Raw genomic sequence first — 21,102 nt, 5'->3', positions numbered from 1 at the left:
TTTGTTCTTCAGACAACCACGCCCATTGATGTGGAATATTAATCCTAATGGATTTCATTGGCCAGTGTCTGCATTTGTACATTAATAAGTCGTCTCGTTGGTGCAGTATAAGGCACTGATTTGTTACTGAGACAGATGAAGATGAACACAGCAATGTATTTCTCATCATAACATAATGCTCACATAAATATTAATACCATAGTCTTCAGCTGGTGGGCATGAATCATTTTTGCAGACAGGACGTGTTAAGAACCATTCGTGTGTATCCATGAACAGTACATAAGCAATCGGTTGTTATAAACTACAGTGCTTTAAGAAACAGCCAGCAGAATTGAACAAAGGCACAGAATTGTGTCATTTGTTCTTGTTACATGGGCAAAACATGAAAACCCTTCAATGGAGATTTATTGTTTTAAGAAATACAGTTACACTATAATGTATCAGGTACACAGATAGAATGCCTGAGGTGCAATACATTTCATGGTCATGATTTGCCTGTCATTCATAGTGTGAATGACTTTGATTTTCATGTGTCTGAAGGTGTATGACCATGAGTACAGGGCTGTGTTGGATGGGGTGGAGACTGAAAGCGTCATGGAGATTGACCCCGCCCACCGCATTGAGATCTTCAAAATGGGCAATGGAAGCGATGAGGTGCTCGAGGTCCATGACTTTGAAAACGTAAGTATTAATAACATCCATACAAATGGTTCACATTTCACTCAAAGTATCTGTGTCAGATAGTGATGAATTGTCTTTCATTTCTGTTTTTCTGTTTTACAATTTTTTCACTTGCTGCCATCCTCCAAACTTGGAATAGATCTTCTGCTGCCAAAGTAGACACTAGACAGTGTACAGGCCTGTTGCTAGTGGCTCCTCAGTCTAGTGAATGATCCACTCATAACAGTGAAGCACATCCTCAAATCAGAATGGTACACTCGTACAGTATCAGTGAAGCACATCCTCAAATCAGAATGGTACACTCGTACAGTATCAGTGAAGCACATCCACATTCAGAATGATCTACTCGTGTCAGTGAAGCATGTCCACAGTCCATCGGCCTGTTTACAGGCCCTGTTCAGGGATTGTGAGCACCAAGATGAGGATGCAGAACTATTCCATCATTGTTATTAAAACTGTGAAAGGGGAAAATACACAAACCTTATTAAAAGTTATACTAAGTGTTAGCTGAGGGCTGAGTTTGGAATTGATTGATTTTCATAAAGAAAGGATGTTGCACGTCATTACACACACTAAAGCCACCTTAAAAACAATCTCCGCCGGGCCCAGGAGCTTCACATGTAGAATGGAAATATGGAGATAAAGCCATCAGGACCAAAGGCAAAATCCCCTGCATTGTTTCAGGCTAACATCAACAACATCCTGGGGGAGCCATTGGTAAACCAAGAGGAGATAAGAATTCCAACAGTAACAAAGACATGCAGAGCTACCATTTAACCACCTATCCATTATATTAATAAAGGGCCCAATGCACCACACAACATGTTTCAACTGTATAACCTTGTCAGTTATCAGTTCCCTGTTAGCTTTAAAGATACATCAAGTACAACAAGCAAACAATGGGATTTTCTCAACTCATAATCTCATGCATTTATCAACTTTACTTTGGAAATAGAATTAGATGCAAAGTGATTCAACAGACTGAAATCCAAAAGGTTATACTTTTAGTTATACTCCAAAACGTTTATACAAGGGACACCAAAACATTGATTTGTACATAAATGGAAAGCTAGTACAATGACACTACCATTAGTCAGTACATTTCCTTCATTTACATAAGATAAAGTAATAAAATATACATGGATTATAATCATGGTGGCCCTGCTTTTTCCTCTCTATCAATATACAGCATCTACCACATTGTCTTAGACAATTTATTAATTTATGCTGAACCATTTAAAATGGTTGACGCTTTGTGTTGCGCTTCGTGTGGTTAACACCACTCCCCTGTCCCCACCACGCTCATTCCACCCACCTCTGCCTCGCCTCGCCTCCACTCCTCCCATGCCCCTACCCCGTATTCTAAATACCAACATCTGGCCCCATGTTGTGGTGGTGACCTGACTCATGAATTCCCCCCAGGTGAAGGCAAACGGAGATGAAGCCCATCAGAGCTAACACATGGTGTCATGGGTACGGGTCCCCATTCCCTGCTGCTCAGGGGGCCGACTTTGCGGTTAATTTCACCCAGCGGGTTCTTTGATAATTTACTTTAATACAGGGGAATGAGCATCCTGCATGTTTGCTTCCACCATATGTCACCAGGGTTGACAGTCACTTGACGAGTTAGGGAAAATGGAGCCCAAGTGACAATGATTAGAACACGGTACCTTAACCTTTCCTTGCGATTGCGACTCATAAAGCCTCCAATCAAATAATTGTCTGAGGACGTGCAAGCGTTTAATCAAGAAGACGGCAATCCAGGATTGTGACATTGTTTCTTTAACCTGCATCATTTTCCCATTTCTTTTTCCTGTAATGATGTGTCTCTTCTTCATTTTCTGGTTGACCAACCCCAGTAATCATCTCTTCTCATCACAGGACGCTCCTCTCCACTGACACTCGCCACTGCAGTAAATATGGCGACTCATCACAATATAGTCAGGCATAAACATTCTGCTTTTGCATTTGTGACCATTATTGCCCCATGTTTTTCGCTCATAGATAAAATGACACATGCCGGATTATGACAGGCATTGTCTCCTATCATGTCTTGGGGTGGATGGTGTCGCTGTTCTGAAATGACAATGTTGACTAAAGTGGAGAGGGACCTCCACCTTCTCAAATTAACTCTAATACAAAGGTGTCAGAGCTTTCACCATGTAGATGTAATTAAATCGGGATTGAATCAAGTCCATTATCATGGTACCACTTATCCCGATGCAGTGTTAAAGTGAGCGTGGCAGGCTCAGATCCAGGCGTCTACATTCTCATACAGTACGCTGATGGGTTATTGTACTCTGCAGACACCACAAGTCTTAATCCTGGGTTTCATGTCCCAGTCCTGGTCCTACTGAACTGATTAAAACACAGTAGAATGGCTCAGACTGAGAATGAACAGGCTTGTCAGCTCTATTGGTATAGGCTTCCTCAGTCCAATTGGAAAGGTTTGGATTCCGCATAGCAGAGGCTCATCAGTGGGGCTGAAGAGTGGAACTCTGCGCTCGACTGCACCGACTGAGAGAAGCAGGGACCTGTAACTGGCTAATTCAGTAGAGGCAGCCTCTGTAAAAGAAAACTCCAGAAGTAACAAAACCCCCTGGCTTTCCCGGGAGACACATCCCTCCATGTAGGATTGTTAAGCTGGGGGAGAAAAACACACTTTTGCTGTCTGAGTTTTATTCTGCATTTGCATGTGTTGCAGAGGATGGATGAGCTGTTAGAGAATGTTCTGTTAAAACATAGAAAAGGGGAAGAGAGATCAAAACCACACCTCTGCTCTGTCATTAGGTCATATCTCTGACTTGATAAGAGCTTTGATTTTTCTTCAAGAAACGGAAGGTTTGGAAATGGTCACCAGAACACTTAAGGGTGCCGACACATTCCTGCACGCTTATGAATGATACATCTCAGAATTTAGATTATTCCGTCTTATTTTTCTGTTTTCAAAGGGAATCACTGGGATCCGGTTTGCCAAACATCAGAGGTGCTACATCAAGACCCAGACCAGAGATCTTCCCAGAGTGACAGAGGGGAAGACGGAGGACACCGAGTTATTGGTATGACTCTATCTCTTGAAGTTATCTGCCAGTCGTGCTGCCTCTTTCCACAAGCAGAGACACCACAGTGTCATTCATACTGCAGGGAGATAACCAGGGGAGAGCAGACAAACACAGACCCTCAGCCAGTCCATCCTATCCTATCTTCTCCTCCTCTTTCACTGAAGTATAAACTTGAGTCTCTCCAGTGACTGTGAAACCCACAAACCCATAACCCCTTTGTGGCTCACATCAAATGGTATTTGCTGTCAATCTTGAGCCAATATTAATTTTTAATCATCTCCACCAAAGGCTCAACCCAAATAGCCTAAAGGGGGAGTGAGAGAGAGGTCTGAGAGAGAGGTAAACCATTAAAATGATATTTCTTTTTTTTTTATAGATGTTTGCTCCGTAAATTTCACTCCACTTCTCTGCCGTCTCAGAGCGATTCATCTCACTTCTCCTGGTCTAATAGTCGTATCTGAAGTTCAGCAAGAACGCAGGAAGAAATTCTATCAATCAAAATTTCCAATTTGTCGGAGTCACAGTGCAATTCACATAGTTTGCCATACGTAAAAAAAGAAAAAAACTGAAAAAAACTGAAAGTCCCTCTCTGGAATGTTTCAGCTCCCACCATGCTCTCATTTCCATTTCAGAATAGGGAAATATCTGCCTCTCGTCTTCCCTCTGTGCTTCATTGCCGAACAAAGTTGTAATGCCAAATAAGTCCCTTTATCCTGTTTGACTTTAGGAACACAAGCTGTTCCAGATAAACTGGAGTGTACCCAGCCCTTTTTAATGTCTGATCCATGTTTACAGATTCTAATTGCCCAGCCTGTGCCATGTGTCCCTGCCATTTTAGTTTCCTTTTTGCAAACCGTGGAACCTAATTTGATTCACAGCTGTGAAATCAAGTCAGAGAAGGCTTTGTCTTTGTGAGGGTGTGGAGATGGGGGACGATCTGGATCCCACCAAGTGTTTGGTAAGAACCTGAACCAGATCAAGTTTGGTCTGGTATGAGATGGGCTCTATTTTTAATCTTTGCTCCCTAGTACCCTTTTTACCCAGTCATAATCATGGTTCCCCTGCCTTTTCATCTCTATCTATAAACAATAGAAGCAATTAGAAGCAAAGCACAGTAGGGTTACAGTGAATCATCAATTTGAGGGAGTTCTAGTCAATAAACAGGAACCATGGCCTGACCTCTTCAAAGCTATCCTTCTGAGAAAGCAGATCCCATCCTCCTGGTGAATCCTACTGCTCCTGACTCCTGGAAGGCTCAGGACAGGCCTCCCCAACGGCTGTGACCTTGTGAACCACAGAGGACTTGTGTCCAGCAGCAACAGTCTGCAGCCCAGCTCCATCCAGGCCAGGCCGCAGGCCATATGAACCTGAGTCAGAACAGGCGAGCGTTCAGTTCGCAGAGCTGAGGTAAAAACAATGCAGCCAGTGGAGAAACTGTGAGCAGCTGATAAGGAAATACAGCACCCAGGGAGTGGAACCAGGTGACAGACATGAATTGTTTGTCGCCGGTATTTTCCCCATTTTCAATTTGTTCCCTCTATGAACTGACAGAAGCTGTAATCCCTAAGCTTCCCTCCCGTTTCTCCACTCTGCGATGAAATCAGTTTTTCCCTTCATTGAGACACCACAACACAGTGTCACAGGATCCTCTATCTATTCCAAGCACTCAGCATGAATGCCCACAATTCACCTGGCAATCTCCCACTTAGACAAAGCAGGAGTGGAAAAGGAATGATGGAGAACCAGTACTGGGAAACAATAACTGTCCTTGGATAGTATACTTAGTATTTAATTATTATGTAATATCGAGCATATTACACATCCACATATTAAATCTGTGGGATTTTAAGGTTTTTTATTTTCCACCGTGTAGTAGAAGTACAGTCTGTGAAAGCTCATTTTGCTTTGTAAAATCTTCATTGATTCATAGCATATATGGCTGACCTATTGTGTGTCATAAAGAAATGTCTCTTCCTCAGGGCATCGTAAATGCAGAGGTTAGAAGTTATTGTTCATCTGAGAATGAAAGAAGGAAGGAAAAAGTTTCTTCTCAGAGCTACTTTAAATATGTTAGGGATGGAAACACGAAACAAAAGACATTTGTTTTAATCCATGGGCTTTGCTTTATACAGTACACGGCACACCCATTTTTGTCTACATCACAAATGGTTTACCCTCCTAACAATATAAGATAGAAAGGAAGGAATTATGTGTTTGTGTTAGTAGTTGTCAATAAGCCTTTTCAAATCACAATTTAATGCTGGAAGGGTGACCTCCACTGCTTCCCTTCAGGCATTTTCTCAGATATTTATTGGGGTCATCCCTCAACAGTGAAGTCAAAGTCATGTTGTAAAAGGTTGTGTCGTGGCCTCCATTTACTTTTCGGGGGAGGCTTGCTCGCCTTCAGTGGTTAGGAGGGCCAATTAGAGAAGAGAATATTTGTGTTCTTGGATCTGATTTCAAAAAATCCGTTGAGTGGGGGTGAGGAGGGGGGGTGGTGCTAGAGCCAGAGTCACACACACACGTGCACACGCACACAAACCTGTGTAGAAACACACAAGCTCTGGTCCACTGGGTCATCATTAGTTCAGTGTTAATCTGGCCTGGGCTAAAAAGTGTGAGAAACTGTGTCAAAGGCTTGGCTAAGCACAGACATCAGTGCCCGAGTGGGCGAGCTGCTTCCTCCTTGCAGGTCGCCACAGTGTCACATCACAACAAACATGGAAAGTCGACTCCGCTGAAGGCACAGAGCTGGAAGTTGAAAAGGAATGGAGGGACAGAGGGTGAGAAGGAAGAAGAAAGCCTGATATAAATGATACAGCTCCAACTGTAGCCCCAGGATTCTATAGCAAGCTTAACTAATGTGCAATTAAGTTCAAGACTGGAAGAAAATCAACATGTAAAAACATTTGTCAGGTAAAGAGTTAGTTTGGCTTTCTCTGTTCTCCGCAGCTAATTAACATGGGAATGGTAAGAAGGTTTAGTTTGCCTACTGTATGTATTTACATATACATGACAAAAAACAAATATCCCCACTGTAGGGGAAAGCATTACCAAAGCCCTTTCATATATCTCTATTAAACAGACCTGACATGCATTCCCTATCATTAAGCAATAATAGTTTACTTTACAGCTCATGAACTACAGTATCAACAAATTAAGCCTGTTAGTGCTATGTGCACACCAGAATCAGAGAGTGGGTGGAGGGGGGGGGCTGATTGGATGAGGGAAATGCCTACAGAGACGCATTAGAAAGACGCATAGCTTGATTATTATGCATTTAGAAATATTGCCTTTTCTAAGCTCTAAAGTCATTCCAAAGTCAAATCATTGAATGTGAGTGTTGTCAGGGAGAAGGCGATGTGAAGCATGGAGGAGAAGGTGCACGGAAGGAAAAGCCAGTGAGCGTTAGCAGGAGTCTGGACACTGAGGTTTTCTCGGTGGACAATCAGAGGGGGTAGATAAAAGGATGAGGCCAGAGCTGTACTGTGACCCAGGGGAGAGAGGTTCAACTGCAGGGCACAGTACTCAGGGATGTCTCTGAGTGTGTGGGCTCTGACAGGAGTGTGTGTCTGAGTGTGTAACTGTGTGCCACAGTGTGTATATGTAGGTGGGTGATTCACATGTGTGTGTGTGTGTGTGTGTGTGTGTGTGTGTGTGTGTGTGTGTGTGTGTGTGTGCGCGTGTGTTTTCGCATCCTGACAGGTGGGAGAGACAGAGGGTCTCGTGCAGGTGGATGACTCCCAGGTGTGGGTACCAGCTGAGGAGCCCATCGCTAACAGAGCCTTCCTCCTCAGCTCCAAGATCTGGGAGATCTGCCAGGAACTGCCCATCCACTGGATCCATCCCTCCCCCATGAGAGGTAGGGGTGCCAGGGCCTCTCCACCTCTGAATCCACCCTGTTAACATTCCCTGTGGAGGAACAGCCCTCAGGCCAGGTGGAGGTCCAAGGAGACTCCATCATCTCATAACCATTTCAGAGTAATGATTGAGCCCTCCTCTCCTTAGCAGAACTTTGAACATGGTGGGATGAGAGATTTAGATAGTCGTCTAGATATTAACCTTCAACCCCGTGCTTGGGGCAAAACCAAGGGATTCCTCATTAGGAGTCTATAGAGTATGACGGAGAGAGAGCTCTCTCACTTAGACAACCACACATCACAGAGTTATTGATGCAATCCAGCGTGGAGACAGACTCTCACAGACCTCTTCACAGGGACATGGGTTTCATTATGAAACAGCAAATCTGCCCCCCCCCACACACACACACTTTTTATTGAGAACATTATTATTATTATTATTTATCGGCTGCATCCTCGAAAAAAGCCGTACACCCACATTTGAAAACAAGCCTACGTCCCTGTCTCTTCTCACCCTCTAAGAGAACTGCTGTTGTGATGCTCTGAAGCGTGTGCATCGCTCTGAGGATGACCGTGTGTTTCCTACAGAAGCTGAGTTCCATGAGGTGGAGGACGTGGACGACATGTCAGAGACGGATGTCAAAGTTCAACGCTTTGCCCGTGACGTCCTAGACCAGGCTCCAGTGAATGACTATGTGAGTATTCCTAGAGTCCAGGACCGCACAAAGATATGTGACCATGGAGGTCCTAAGCTATGTTTAGTATTTTTCTGCATGTGTAAATTGCTCACTAATTGATGCTTCTTTTCATGGCTTAAAACGGACTTGGTGCACCACAGGGCATAGAAATAGCTCTATACATCTATTTAAGTAAGGTTGCTTCATTTAAGACTCCCTTAATGTCTTCAAGTTAATGGAGAGAAATAGCCAGTCTTCAAAGGCTAAAACCTTTCCCTACAGCCTTCGTCCGTCTTTTTCCAGCTATTTTCCGAGTGGAGGCAGCAAGCACTGTACAGAGCAGAAGTCCCAAGGTCACTCATTACTGAATGGAGAGACTACATTTATTAATCATGCCTTAATTATCAAGGCATAAGAAAAAGAATCACGAGGCCAAATGCTATATTTTTGTGCCTGTGAACTATTCAATACTCCATGATTAATTACCCTTGACAGTGAGATGGGAACACACATTTTCTCTCACACACACACATACACACACACAAAACACCGGAAATAAACCTCACATACTATATGCAAGCACGTACACACACAGCGACACACACATGCACTAATCAGACGATGTATGCACTGTGTCTGACTGCCTCCACAGTTGCTTGTTACAGACAAAATAAGCAATACATGAGGTAGCTGGATGAAGTAGCTGCCTCCTCCTCAGCGTTCTGAGAAACCATGGGAGACAGCCACACAGACAGAAGAGACACCCCATAATATTAACATTTATCAGGCGGGTCCCAGGAATGCCTCCCTTCAACTCTCCTCCACCCCTTCTCCTCCCATACGACGGAGGCTCTGATGTCATGTAACTCAAATATACAAGCAGATGAAAACCCAGAGCCTTGTTTGAAATATTCCATCTCTATCTACTGGGTTATGCATGTCTCTACGACTGCAGCCCAGGCCAGAGCCTGAGCCAGCCAGTGTGGTGTTTGTGGGCCTGGTGATGATAAAGCCCTTTGTGACCATCCACCGGGTGGAGGTGGCTGCCTGTAATTGGCAATCTGAAACCTTTTTGATTGCAGGACGACACCACCTACTGCAAACCACCTCATCCCTCATCCCCCAACGCAGACACACACTCAAACACACACACAGAACTCACTCTGTGTTCTGTCCGTTCTCCATGAGAGTCCAAAGGAAGTCATTACACAAAATAGTGAAGTGTAAACAGAGACAAAATGGATTCATTGGAACTGGCATACAATTGGTAACACGTTTACAGTAATCTACTGCAGGAATCCGTTTGTTTATCAAACTGTAGTACCCGTTGGGTTTTTGCACATCCCCGTCCCAGTGCTAAAGTTGTTCCAACCTGCTGAACCATGCAGTCCCAACGCTCGACAATGGCACAGTGTTGCCCGAGACGTGTTCCGGCACAGCTCTCTCCCCACGGGGCACTTTTTAAGGCTGAATAATCATCGGTGCAGCGCAGAGACAGAGGTTGGGAGATATATGGAGCTGGCCTTTAGTCACAGCTGTCACCATGGAGCCTTGTGCTGAGGCAGCCCTGGATCCGTCCTGCACTGAACAACCGGCGTCTGAGAGCGCTGGAGAAACGGCACCACTGTCCTTGACCTATATAGCAAATATGTGTCTCAGATGTGATTGGTCCTGTCAGGCTTCACACTTGAAAACATATCAGGGGTGGGGGGTGGAGGAGGTTAGCAGCAGTGACCCCCGTCCTCTCTATCCAGGCCAAGACTGGGGTAGAACAACAAGTCTGCCGGACCATGCATGTGTGCGAAAGGTTCACTGGACATGGTAAACAGAACAGTAAATATTCCTGAATGGTGGGACGACTAACTGTAAACATGGATACTGCTCGGCGCCCAGCGTGTCGTGATTTCCCCTTTTAACTGAAACCAAATCTTCCTCTGTTATCTCCTCCCAGCTCAAGCTGCCTTTACAGTTGTTTCAACCTGACTTCAGGGTCTTAATGAAGCGTGCTTGCGTTTGAGTGCAGCCTGCCTACTGACTACTAGATCTGTATGCACATTAGCTACAACGCTACAATGTAATTCACCGTCCCATGTAGAGGAGAAGAAAGCCCTACAGCATGTGTGATGCAGAGATTGAAATCTAGTCCCTGGTGTGTTAATCTAATATCAGACACTGTGATCAGCGGTGCTATGAGATTTAATAACACAGCGAGGCATGTGCGTCATGCTCTGGCAGAGCAGCAATCAGGGGGTGTGAAATAACCCTGGCAAGTGTGGAAATTAAAGGAGTCGCTGCTTGATCCGCTACATCTTATTGAAATGGCAGACAAAGTTTTCTTCTTGACAGACTTGTTGGTAACCTCTTTAGCTCATTATGCGCACGAAGCTGTGTTTATGTGCTGGAATGAAACGGAGTGCTGGAGTGATCTATTTTACTCTCTATTCAAGCAGCTTTTTATGAGTGACTGCCCAAGATTTCCAATTTCCACGGTGCAACATTCTGATCACGGCCACATACCGAAGGAAAAGGGAACGCTAAATTGGAGTTCTTAATATGTGCACTCCATTTTAAGAGGATAGGTTTGATTAGTTTTTATTTGTGGGTACAATGTTACCTATTCTATGTTTGTTTTGGTAATCACACACCATTTGAATAAAACATTCCCTTCATTTTCCAAACCAAAGCTCAGCTTTTCACAGTGCCATACTTGTACAGTGCTGTGAGGAGCTGATAAGATTATCGTTGGTCCATTGACAGCTTTTGTGTTCTTTTGTACAGTAATATATTGTTGCCTCAAAGCTGATGACCCTTAACTTGACTAGTAGAATAAATCAGTAATTGCCCACCTGCCTCTGTCAGACTAATAAATCAAACGCACCTTTTATATTATATTTTCTTCCTTTCCTATGTATTCTCCCCTGAGTTAGTCATCTGTAATTTCAGTCCATTTATCAACGCTCAGAGCAGATTTGAATCCCTGTGCTCTATGTTTGTATACACTACCATTGCTTTGGCTCAGAAGTTATTTGAAGATGGATGTAGCTAAACACCAGTCATTAAAAAGTGGAGTAAACATCCGAGCCCATCAATAGTATGCTGTTGTGGTTAGCTCTGCCCGTGATGAAAGTAGCCACAACTTCCTCTCTGGCCATATTTTTTAAACAGAGGAGGAATAGGGGACATGTGAGAGGCCTCAGTGTTCCTAAAGGGACGAGTCCTGTAAACCTTGGGTTTAGTTTCGGTTAGTGGACAGTAGTCACAGGAAGCACTGCAGAGGTTTCCTCTGGAGCTAATGTCCAAGGGGACCATTGACTCTGTCATCAGCATTTTTTAACAAGGCAGCCCCAGATTGTCTCTGAAGATTCATCTACTGTAGGCAATTGAAATGTGGTCAAATGCGCCCTCACTGTCGCCACAACCAGCGAGAGAGTTAAGTGGCACTTCTCTGAACCCAATTCAGAGTTGCTCTTGATCAAAGGCATGGCACTCAGCCCAGTGTGGCCTATAGCGGGCATGCACCCACCAGCACAATGGAAGAAGCCAAGGGCCATTCATTCTACCCAATTTACCTTTGGTTTGGGTATAATTTGGCCCTTATATAAATTCAGACCCAGCCAGCAAGCGCAAATAAAAGGATCCTTGTTAGGCGATCATTACTCTGCTAATTGCTTTAGGAATGTGCCATCCACTTAAAGTCAAGGTCAGAGGGAGGGCGCCAAGATGGGAAAAGCTTTAATTTGTATGCTTTAATGGAGGAGGGACGGCCATTTTGGTTGTGTGCGTGGGCCGAGGCCGGGGGGGAGTGGGAGGTCAGAGATGAAAGAAATAGTGTAATTATCCAGCTAACAGGCAGTGTCACAGTCACTTTGATTGAAGATGGCCCCAGTAGAAGGTCTGAGGACGCGGGCATCATAGATGGAGTAGAGAGCAGCTAAGAGTAATGACACCACTGGCATAATAGAAAGGTCAAGGGTATTATATCATGTTTTATGGCCCTGGAACTCAAATCAAGAAGACCCACTTCCTGTGCTACATGTATCTTGGATCTTGATCCTTTTGTCACAATCGACTTGCATGGCACAACTTTGCCCTGTTCATTTCCCCAGACATAGATTGGGATCTTTAGCTCGCTTTTATATTTTTTTCATAGGTATCCTCATGACCTACAACCAAAGCAGGCACATCAATTCACACAATCAAATCTGCTGTCACTGTGCCTGCTCTTCCTGTATGGCGTGGGATTTGTCATGTGTAATAGGTGACCCTGCTCTCTCGTCCTTCACAGAGGGACATCGGACTGGAGCTGGATAACCGTCTGGACGACCGAGGGTACTGCTGTCAGCACTGTCGCCGTGGTTACCGCTTCTGCCGACGCTACCACGAGCCCCTGGGTGGCTTCAACCCTTACCCATACTACTACCAAGGTGGACGTGTCATCTGTCAAATTGTTATGCCCTGCAATTGGTGGATTGCCCGTATGCTTGGGAGAATCTGATTGGCCTGTCCATTGTCTGCATTCTCCCATGCTCCAGTTCTTAATGGTGCTGTGCTCCCCAAGCTGTTGTACGATAGCAAAACATTTATCACACAGTTATTATTCCATCTCAATGTCTGTCAGTCTGTCTTAAAAGTCTAAGGGAGTTAGGGAGGTCAAGGTTACACTTCAGAAGACATCACATTTGAATGTTTACCTAGCCATTTAATCTTGCTTGTATACTTTTTGTGTGTCATCTGTGCGCTGAAGAGCAATTTCACTTTTTAACACATTTTTCAAAGCTGTATAAGTTTAAAAACCATTAGTGTGTATAAAGACTTACATTTTGCCTTATTTAGTTGCCTGTCTTTAAGTGAATTATCTTTTGTTTAGCAACAGTTAGCATGTTTATTTTGCAGTGTTTTGTTATATGTCTTGAACTGTATTGACAAGGAAGAGTCATCAAGCCATAATAAAAACAGAGATGTCTGCCTCTTCAATCTGACAGCACTCAACTTCATTTAAGTTTTTTTTTAAATCAGGGATGTGCTACAGGTCAATTACTATATTGTATTTTCTAATTTCTTCTTGTAGTCTTAAAATCACTGTGACTGTGAGTTTTAACGTGTTTTGAATGATCTTGTCATAGTATGTTATCCAGGGATGCATAGTTGCACAGTAACTAAGAATAATGTATTGAAGTTCATGTAATACTAAGTACCACACAACATTAAGACAAACACATATATGTAAATGTCTCTGTGTTCATGTGTATAAAAATATGAACAATCAAATATAATTTGTAGCAGTTTCTAAAAGAATTTAGGCTGTAATAATAATGTACTTACCTAATCAATAATCAAGTCTAATGGCCTACAGCAACATGTCAGGTAAAAATAGTGGCGAGTGTTAACAAATGCAATAATTGAAAACATACTTCAAATAAACTGTCAGCAGCGTTACAATGCCCCAAGGCGGTTTGGAAACCGTACATGGAATATGTGTTGACAGCCTATGTATGTTTTTCCTCTATTATAAACCACTACCGCCTTATAAAATAAAAAATGTGCTTTGTTTATAGAAGCTGGTACCATGTGAGGTTAAGAAAACTTGTTTTTTCAAAAGCCAGTGAAAAGGATACCATACATGTCAAGGCCTCAAGGGACATTCTGAGCCGATTGTGTAGTTGTGAGTGGAAATTGCCATGGGATCCTTGAGAGTCATCTCACCCTTGTTGTTGAGGCTGATGTAGATATTCGTTGAGTGTCTGTAAGAGAGAACAAGAGAGTACAGTAAAAACTATAAGAATCAGTCAGTTTCTCACATATGTACCTAAGCGACCCTAATTTCAGGAAGCAGATGAAACCATGGGGCTTTGCACTAGTGGAGCCTTGTTTCAAACTAATTAACTTTTAAGTGTGGGCGTGCCACTGTCAGAACTCATTTGATTTGGAATGATTTGTGTAACAATGCCCCTGCATTTTACAGTATATGTTCCCTGATGATATCTGTTTTGATTGAATAATATTCACAATCAGTCACTATTATGTCCACAATCTACAATATACATGTCCAAAATGTATTCAGCCAGTCCAGCAGGTTAACACAGTTCAAAGGCGTTTGCCTGCCTGTCTCTAAGATAAGCCCTCACCAGGTATTCTAGGAAACAAATCCCTTTTTGTTACTACATCAAAACTGTAGTGTAATTTCCCGCCTAGGTTTTTATTTGGTTGCAAGTGTTACTTATCCATTAATTTAGATATATGGGTAATTCTGGGGGAGAAACTGTGTTAACAAATCTGAGAACTCTCCAAAGTAAGAGCGCGTTCCAGCGTTTAGCTGGAGAGATGTATTACTAGTGCCATCTAGTGGTGATGTGCGTACCCAATGTTTTGAAAGATATTGATTCAACCTCACCACAAATCTTGAGCCACTCCAACCTATGTACCTTACATTACCAGCATGAGCACATTGCTTTCATTAGGTACACACCTTAGTGTGTAAATGCTATAAGTGTACAGAGCTTTGTGTAAGAAGCAGTCTCTCAGTGTAAAACAACCTTGTATTCTCGTTCTGCAGTCTCCAGACCGCACACATATTTCAGTGGATGTGTGTTGCTGGGCAGAGCACAGAGCATGTATACCATAGTCAAGCCCAGAGACAATAGACAGCAGTGCTTTGGCTGTATTGTTCAGTCAGTGTGTGCGCAGTGATGGCCTGGTGTTTGAATAATCTCTCTCTGGACGGCCGCTGACATGGGCTGGAGGCGCCACCATGTCAGCCGTCATCCTTCAACAGCTCCCAGTGTGAGAGGCAGCGCGGCAAGCCAGTAAACACTAGAGCTCGCTCCCCCGCTCACTGGCACTGGCTGCAGGCGACGCACAAATAGCCTTCTCTCTAGGCCGGCCGTGCTCCCTCTGGCTCCCCAGGCTCACTGAATTACTGGCAAGGAGGAGTACACACTGACTCTGGATCTCTGGGGCCTTTCATTCGCGCTTTCTAATCCACTAGTCTTCTACTGAAGGAAGACGTCTTTTGACCAGCCAGGTTTTGTATTATATCGAGTCTGTTCAGGTGGACAAAGGCAGAATGATTACCAGTACTGTTCAGTGGATTGCTCTTGCTATGAACAGGCTGTCACACAGCTTCACAATGCCTTAAGATGGAACTCCTTGACCATCATGAAGCACAGTGTTCTGCACAGTGTTCTGCCAGCGAAGGCTGATTTCTTCTATGGGTGAAGGCGACTCGTGAGACGCTGTGCGGCGGCCGTGGTCGTGCCCCGTCTCGACGGAGCTCGTAGAATCCTTGAGCTGTTTCCTTGTGTGCCTTAGCCCCACAGTGAGGTTGGAGTGGGTTGGTCCACAGCTGTGTATTTGAAGAACTGGAGGGGAGGAGGGGTACTGGGTACACTAGCCTTGCACAGCTGCCAGACAACCACCCACCCCCCCTCTTCTCTCCTCTTCTCCCCTCCCTCCCACCTCCACTCTGCAAGCTATAGTGACAGGCACTGCTGTCCCCTGCAAAACCCACGTCACATGCTAATGTATTCCTCAGCCCACAGCGACTGCCGACTCTTGAGGTACAGTCCAATCAGCCTGTAGTCTGCTAATGGCCTGATTCATTCCTGTTCCCTCGACTACCTCTCTACTTCAAATGACCATGGTACATATCGTCTAACAGCTGCTCCGCCAAACAGCAAACACAGTCATCTAACTTCAAAGCTAAGCTGCTTCTGTGCCATCATCTGTACAAGAAGGCAAATTGTCTTTATGTTAGCCTTTAGTAGACAGTACAGCTGCTTCCTGGAAGTTTCTTTCAAAAGATGCTGTGTCCTCCGTTTATGTCATGGCATAATTTATAGGCATGGAGGTTGAAAATATTAGCTCAATAATCAACTGCTGCCTGTTTATTTCATGTCAACATATTGTATTTTGTATCCTGTTCAAATTTGCTGCGATAAGCTTTTTTCCGGTACAGACTGACATGAATGTGGAGTAGACATATGGCTGGAAACATTTTGTTTCCCATTAGTGATCCTTTAATTTCTTTATTGTGCAAAGTTGGTTTGACCCTGGAAAAACCTGGGTGTTTATCCGCATTCAAAGAGGAGTAAAATGAGTTATCCTGCAGAAGACAGTTGTGGGTCTTGGTTTCCAGAACATTGTGTTTCCTCAACCTTCAACCCTCCTGTGTCAGCATTAAAAGACAAACAACGCAAGCTTTTTGTTGAAGCAAAATGTGTTTTTATTATCACATATATAGGGTGTACTCTATATTCCTCATACAAGGAAGCCATGGAACACCCGAGATAAAGAAAACAATATAGAGTAAGAAATAAGGACCAGTCATTCGTCAAGGTCTTACGTACAGCAATGCCAGAGGTGAACAGCTGTGTTGTTCAACAGCTGTCTTCTGCACAGGCCTCTGTAAAATAAGATCAAACCTAATGCCCAAGCTTTGATAGTCTCTGAAAATAAGTAGATTGTGTGGCTCTATCAAAGAATAATGATTGTCGGAAGTTTGTTTTTGATGATTGTCAATCCACAGCTCTTGGTTGACAGTAAGACATTGATGCTGGCCAGGTATCAGAAAGCAAGGCTTGATGCACTTTTACAAGTGCAGGGTTTGAGGAGGTATGGATGTTCTCACTGTGCAGCTTCAGCCACACAGAATAACACAACCAGTCATGATGGTGCTGTTCAGAATCAATATGGGTCCAGCTTTGGTTCACCGGTCTGGCCAGATAAAAACCTTGCTATATTGAATCAGGTCAGAGACTAGGAAGAGCCCAGGACTGAAACAAAAGAACAGGACAAGAAAGGAGCTCGGCCATTTTAATATAAAATTATCATAAACAGAAAACACCAGTGCTAGGTATCCATAAGGTTCACTAAATACTTTGATTGAAGAGTTACTGATTGAGACGAGAGGACTGGATAGAGATGAGTAAAGCAAGACAATTTTGCAGCTTGCACTGACTGACTGTTGACGAGCTGAGAATGAGCGTAAGGGGCAGGAACAAAAGCACATACAACACATTTTGAAAATGTTTTAAGATGAAACAAAACAGGGAATATGTACAATTTCGCAAGCACTTGAATCAAAAACATATAAAATATCAATATCAAGCTGTGCTGATTACATGGAATGCTTAAAAAATGTGGATACCAGCTTTAAAAAAAGAAACATATTTATTTCATATACTTTGTATATTCCCTCGTGTTTGCATATGGAAATAATAAAATATGTGCCTTTTTATACATAATTTTGGAAATTCACAAAATAAATAAATTTATTGTGGCCTTTAATTGAATCTCAATTGTATATTATATATATATATATTCATATATATTCCATTTCATATAAACATGATTTTAGCCTTTATGGGAGATGAGTCTTGTAGTATCTATGTTTCTATTCTCTGTATTCTCTCTCTTCTTTAATCCATCTCTCTGCTTTAAGTCCGCTGCTATATACAAATATGTCTGTAATTGGACTGCCCTGGTGAATAGTGAATGCCCATTACCATAGTAACACAGTGATATAAGGCCATGAGTGTATGCTGGAGAATGCACACCTCATTGATGATGTGCTTGCTAACAAGGAGGGATACCGAGAGAAAAGTCCCAATTCTCCAAGTCAAAATCCAGGCCACCTGCCTCAAAGCCCTCTGACATCTCATGAGAACTGGTTCAACTTCTCAGAAGGCACTCGGAGGTCCAGGTGAACTTTTGCCTGATTGCGCTCCGTGATACTCAGGCCCTCTACTGTCTGGAGTCAGTCTGTAGTATGAAATGACAAGTCTGATTTCATTGTTCCCATTTGAGTTCCATCTCCTATTTTTGGTTCAGTTGACCTGTGTAAAGTCTCTGAGCATTTACACAAGTCCATTGCGATGTATAGACTCTCTAACTGGCACATGTGGTGGGTTGATCCCTGGTTATCCAATGGCTGTTCTCCTGGAGGGGTAGTTTGAGAGGGGGGGCCGGGACCACTGAAGGTAGATAGACCCAGACTCAGAACAACAGAGCCTTCAACATTACATAAACAAAACAATCCCTTGACGTTCAAATTTAGGCACATAATCACAATATCTAAGAGTAAACAAAAATTCAGGGCTGGCAATCTGCCTACGTTGCAGGGCAACACATTTTCGAATCCTTTGCTCCAATATCAGATCATCAGAGGGGAGGGGAAGGAAATGAAAACAATTGATTATATTATCTTATTTTCCATTTCACCATGTCCTGCTTTGGTGTAGTAATAAAGGAGTCCAGCCAGACTTAGGCCTCTGTGGGTTCTGTCTTTACCTGAATAAAAGTGACTGGCAGCTCATGCAGTCCCTTGACCACATGCTCCGGCTGCAGGGCCATCTCCCCTCGCACCTCCAGCTCCTCAACAGGGGTCAGGCCTTCGCTGGGACTGCTGCTCTGGAAAAAGTGTCCGTTGACTTGGGCTGCAGCTCCCTGCTGGGCCTGACTCTGGTTCTGGTTAGTCTCAAAGATGACAGTCCTGTAGCTCTGCTCCACCTCCCCCGCCTCCAGCTCCTCCTTCCCGAACACATGGTCCGCCAGCGAGGGGTTCATGTTGACCAGAGACTGCAGGTAATGGGGGTCCAGTATCTCCTCTTTCACCTGCAGGCCATGGAATTCGCTAGATTTGAGCACGGTAGCGATGACGGTGCCGGGCTGCTGGGCCACCATGGGCTGGCCGCTGGCCGCGTTGATGGTGACCAGGCGGGGAAGGCCGTTGGGCCCAGAGCTGGCAGTGGTGATGACCCCCGTGGTGGCACAGGAGGGGGAAGTGGTGGAGGAGCACAGGCTGGTAACCAGCAGCTGGTGCTGGGCGTCCTGGAGACTGCCGGTCCCCGTGGCCAGAGAGGCGGTCTGGATGGTGAGGACGTCCTTGCCCCCCGCGGTGGTGGAGGGGACGGTGTGGAGGATGACCCGAGGGGGGGAGGAGTGGCTGGAGTCCCCATTGGTCAGGGTGAGGGGAAGGGTTTGCAGGGGGCCGGAGGAGGTTAGGACCATGGGGACGGAGGCAGGCACATTGATAGTCCTATGGGATGAGAGATGACAAGGCCATCTAAATACCCATCAACAGCCTTTCATACCCACAACTATGCTCATTCTATTTAATAAGCCGGTACAATCATATTTCTTTAATAGACAGAGACGACAGAGGTCAATCTTCAGTAACGCAGCTATTGTCAACATCCTAGCGTCTTGCAGCTACCTCACAAAACACTTCTGAGGACCGCAGCACAACTGCATTTTAGTTATTGATTATCTTCACAAAAAAGCTTTAAAAAAAATCCTAGCATTTATAGAAAGGATTCCCAGAAAACTGCAGGACACAAAGATGATAAAGCTTTCATATTGAACACTCGAACACATGAAAGCATTCGATGTGTGAGAATTTCAGTTTACACCTGGCTGACTGTTTGTTGGTGTGTCCGTCAATTTGAGTGTAAGTGTTTTGTCGTTTGTCCATAATGACAATATACTGTATTCACACACTCAGAAGCACATGGACACACACACACGTCTCTCACCTCATGGTGTGTGCAGGAGCCGGCACAGCTGCCCCCTGATTGGGCTGCAACACGTGGACCGTCTGGAGTAGCTGCTCCACCTCCCTGGCATCCTGGTAAACGCCTCCGTTGCTGGGCTCTCTCTTCACCTGCTTGGCTGACAGGTGCTGCTGGCCCTGGGCCCGGCCCTGCGATACCCGGCCCCCGCCTCCCCGGCCTCCTGCCCTGCCGTGGTGGCCGGCGCGCTGGCTCCCATAGCCGGGACCGGAGGCCAGGCCTGGGTCCTCGTCCTCGATGACCACCAGGTCAGAAGGCATCTCCTTAAACTGGTAGACCAGCCGCTGGCCCTCCACCTTAGCCAGGATGCCGCGCTGATAGTAATACCTGGAGGGGGGAGGGTGGCAGCATGGGTATGTGAGTAGGTATGTAGGTCAACTTTCATTATTTTAGCCAGCGTGAGGAGGTCAACAGAGGGTAATAATCATATGGCTGACTTGGTGTTAGTGCTGTGCATAAACGGCAGAGATCATGGTTGTGGTTGTAGTTATGATATAATAATAATACAATACACTGTACCATTGGGAAAGGGATATAAACCAGTAATCCCAAACTACATAGCACCAAAGACATTCAGTTACTCTTTCCGTCACGTCATCTCGATGGTCTATCTGCTGGAGGTCACCCCTCACCTGAGAGCCCTGCCCATGGTCTCGTAGTTCATGTCGGGCTTGTTCTTGTGCTTCCCCCACAGCTTGGACACGGCCTTGGAGTCCACCAGCTTGAAGATGCCCTTTTCTCTCTGGGTCCACTTGATGTATTTGGGACAGGTGTTCTTGTCCTGCAGCAGCGCCAGGAGAAACTCCCACAGGTAGATGGTGTTCCCTGGATGAAGACAGAGAGGAAGGACGTGTGTTTCTCAATGTACAGCAACGCCTTTCTCACAGCTTGGAATTCTCTTAGCTCAGCTGTTTCGGCTCCATCGACATCCATAATTCATTTCGAATTCCAGAGGTTTTACTTAACAAAATGGAAATGGCAGCCGTGCAATTACAGCGCCCCGCGTCATAACCTGAATAAATCAATTCTCAATTCTTGCCAGAGTGTGTACCTAGGCCGGGAATTAATTAGACTGGGTCCTGCAGTGTATCCCTGCAGCTTGTGAGACGGCTGAGACCAGAAGTGGTTAAAAACAGCAACCCCTAGAGCAGTCACTAGAGTGCTAATCGCACACAGTGACAGGGTGATGTATTTGTGTGCTACCCTCTCTCCACAGTACGAGGGACGTGGGGAAGAGTAGGTGCATGCGGTAAAA

At 44.6% G+C, this 21,102-nt stretch overlaps 2 protein-coding genes across 5 annotated transcripts in view; one reads left to right on the top strand and one right to left on the bottom strand.

Annotated features, from left to right (window-relative positions):
- The window catches only part of tnmd (tenomodulin), a 30,365-nt gene extending 17,091 nt beyond the window's left edge, over positions 1 to 13,274 (top strand). The window contains exons 3-7 of the mRNA XM_067247690.1: positions 541 to 681; positions 3,633 to 3,740; positions 7,449 to 7,605; positions 8,192 to 8,298; positions 12,566 to 13,274. Coding sequence (XP_067103791.1) covers positions 541 to 681; positions 3,633 to 3,740; positions 7,449 to 7,605; positions 8,192 to 8,298; positions 12,566 to 12,775 — 723 coding nt within the window. The 3' untranslated portion in view covers positions 12,776 to 13,274. The remainder of the gene's footprint in view (positions 1 to 540; positions 682 to 3,632; positions 3,741 to 7,448; positions 7,606 to 8,191; positions 8,299 to 12,565) is intronic.
- A 3,203-nt stretch (positions 13,275 to 16,477) lies between these two features.
- The window catches only part of elf1 (E74-like ETS transcription factor 1), a 33,356-nt gene continuing 28,731 nt past the window's right edge, over positions 16,478 to 21,102 (bottom strand). For all 4 annotated transcript variants that reach the window (XM_067247676.1, XM_067247677.1, XM_067247675.1 and 1 more), the window contains 4 exons: positions 20,480 to 20,672; positions 19,812 to 20,174; positions 18,568 to 19,315; positions 16,478 to 18,251 (listed from right to left, as the gene is read on the bottom strand). In XM_067247676.1, the coding sequence (XP_067103777.1) occupies positions 18,198 to 18,251; positions 18,568 to 19,315; positions 19,812 to 20,174; positions 20,480 to 20,672 (1,358 nt within the window). In that variant the 3' untranslated portion in view covers positions 16,478 to 18,197. The remainder of the gene's footprint in view (positions 18,252 to 18,567; positions 19,316 to 19,811; positions 20,175 to 20,479; positions 20,673 to 21,102) is intronic.

Source organism: Osmerus mordax, chromosome 12 (genome assembly GCF_038355195.1).
Source record: "Osmerus mordax isolate fOsmMor3 chromosome 12, fOsmMor3.pri, whole genome shotgun sequence".
NCBI lineage: Eukaryota > Metazoa > Chordata > Actinopteri > Osmeriformes > Osmeridae > Osmerus > Osmerus mordax.
This window is presented reverse-complemented; position numbering and strand designations above follow the sequence as displayed.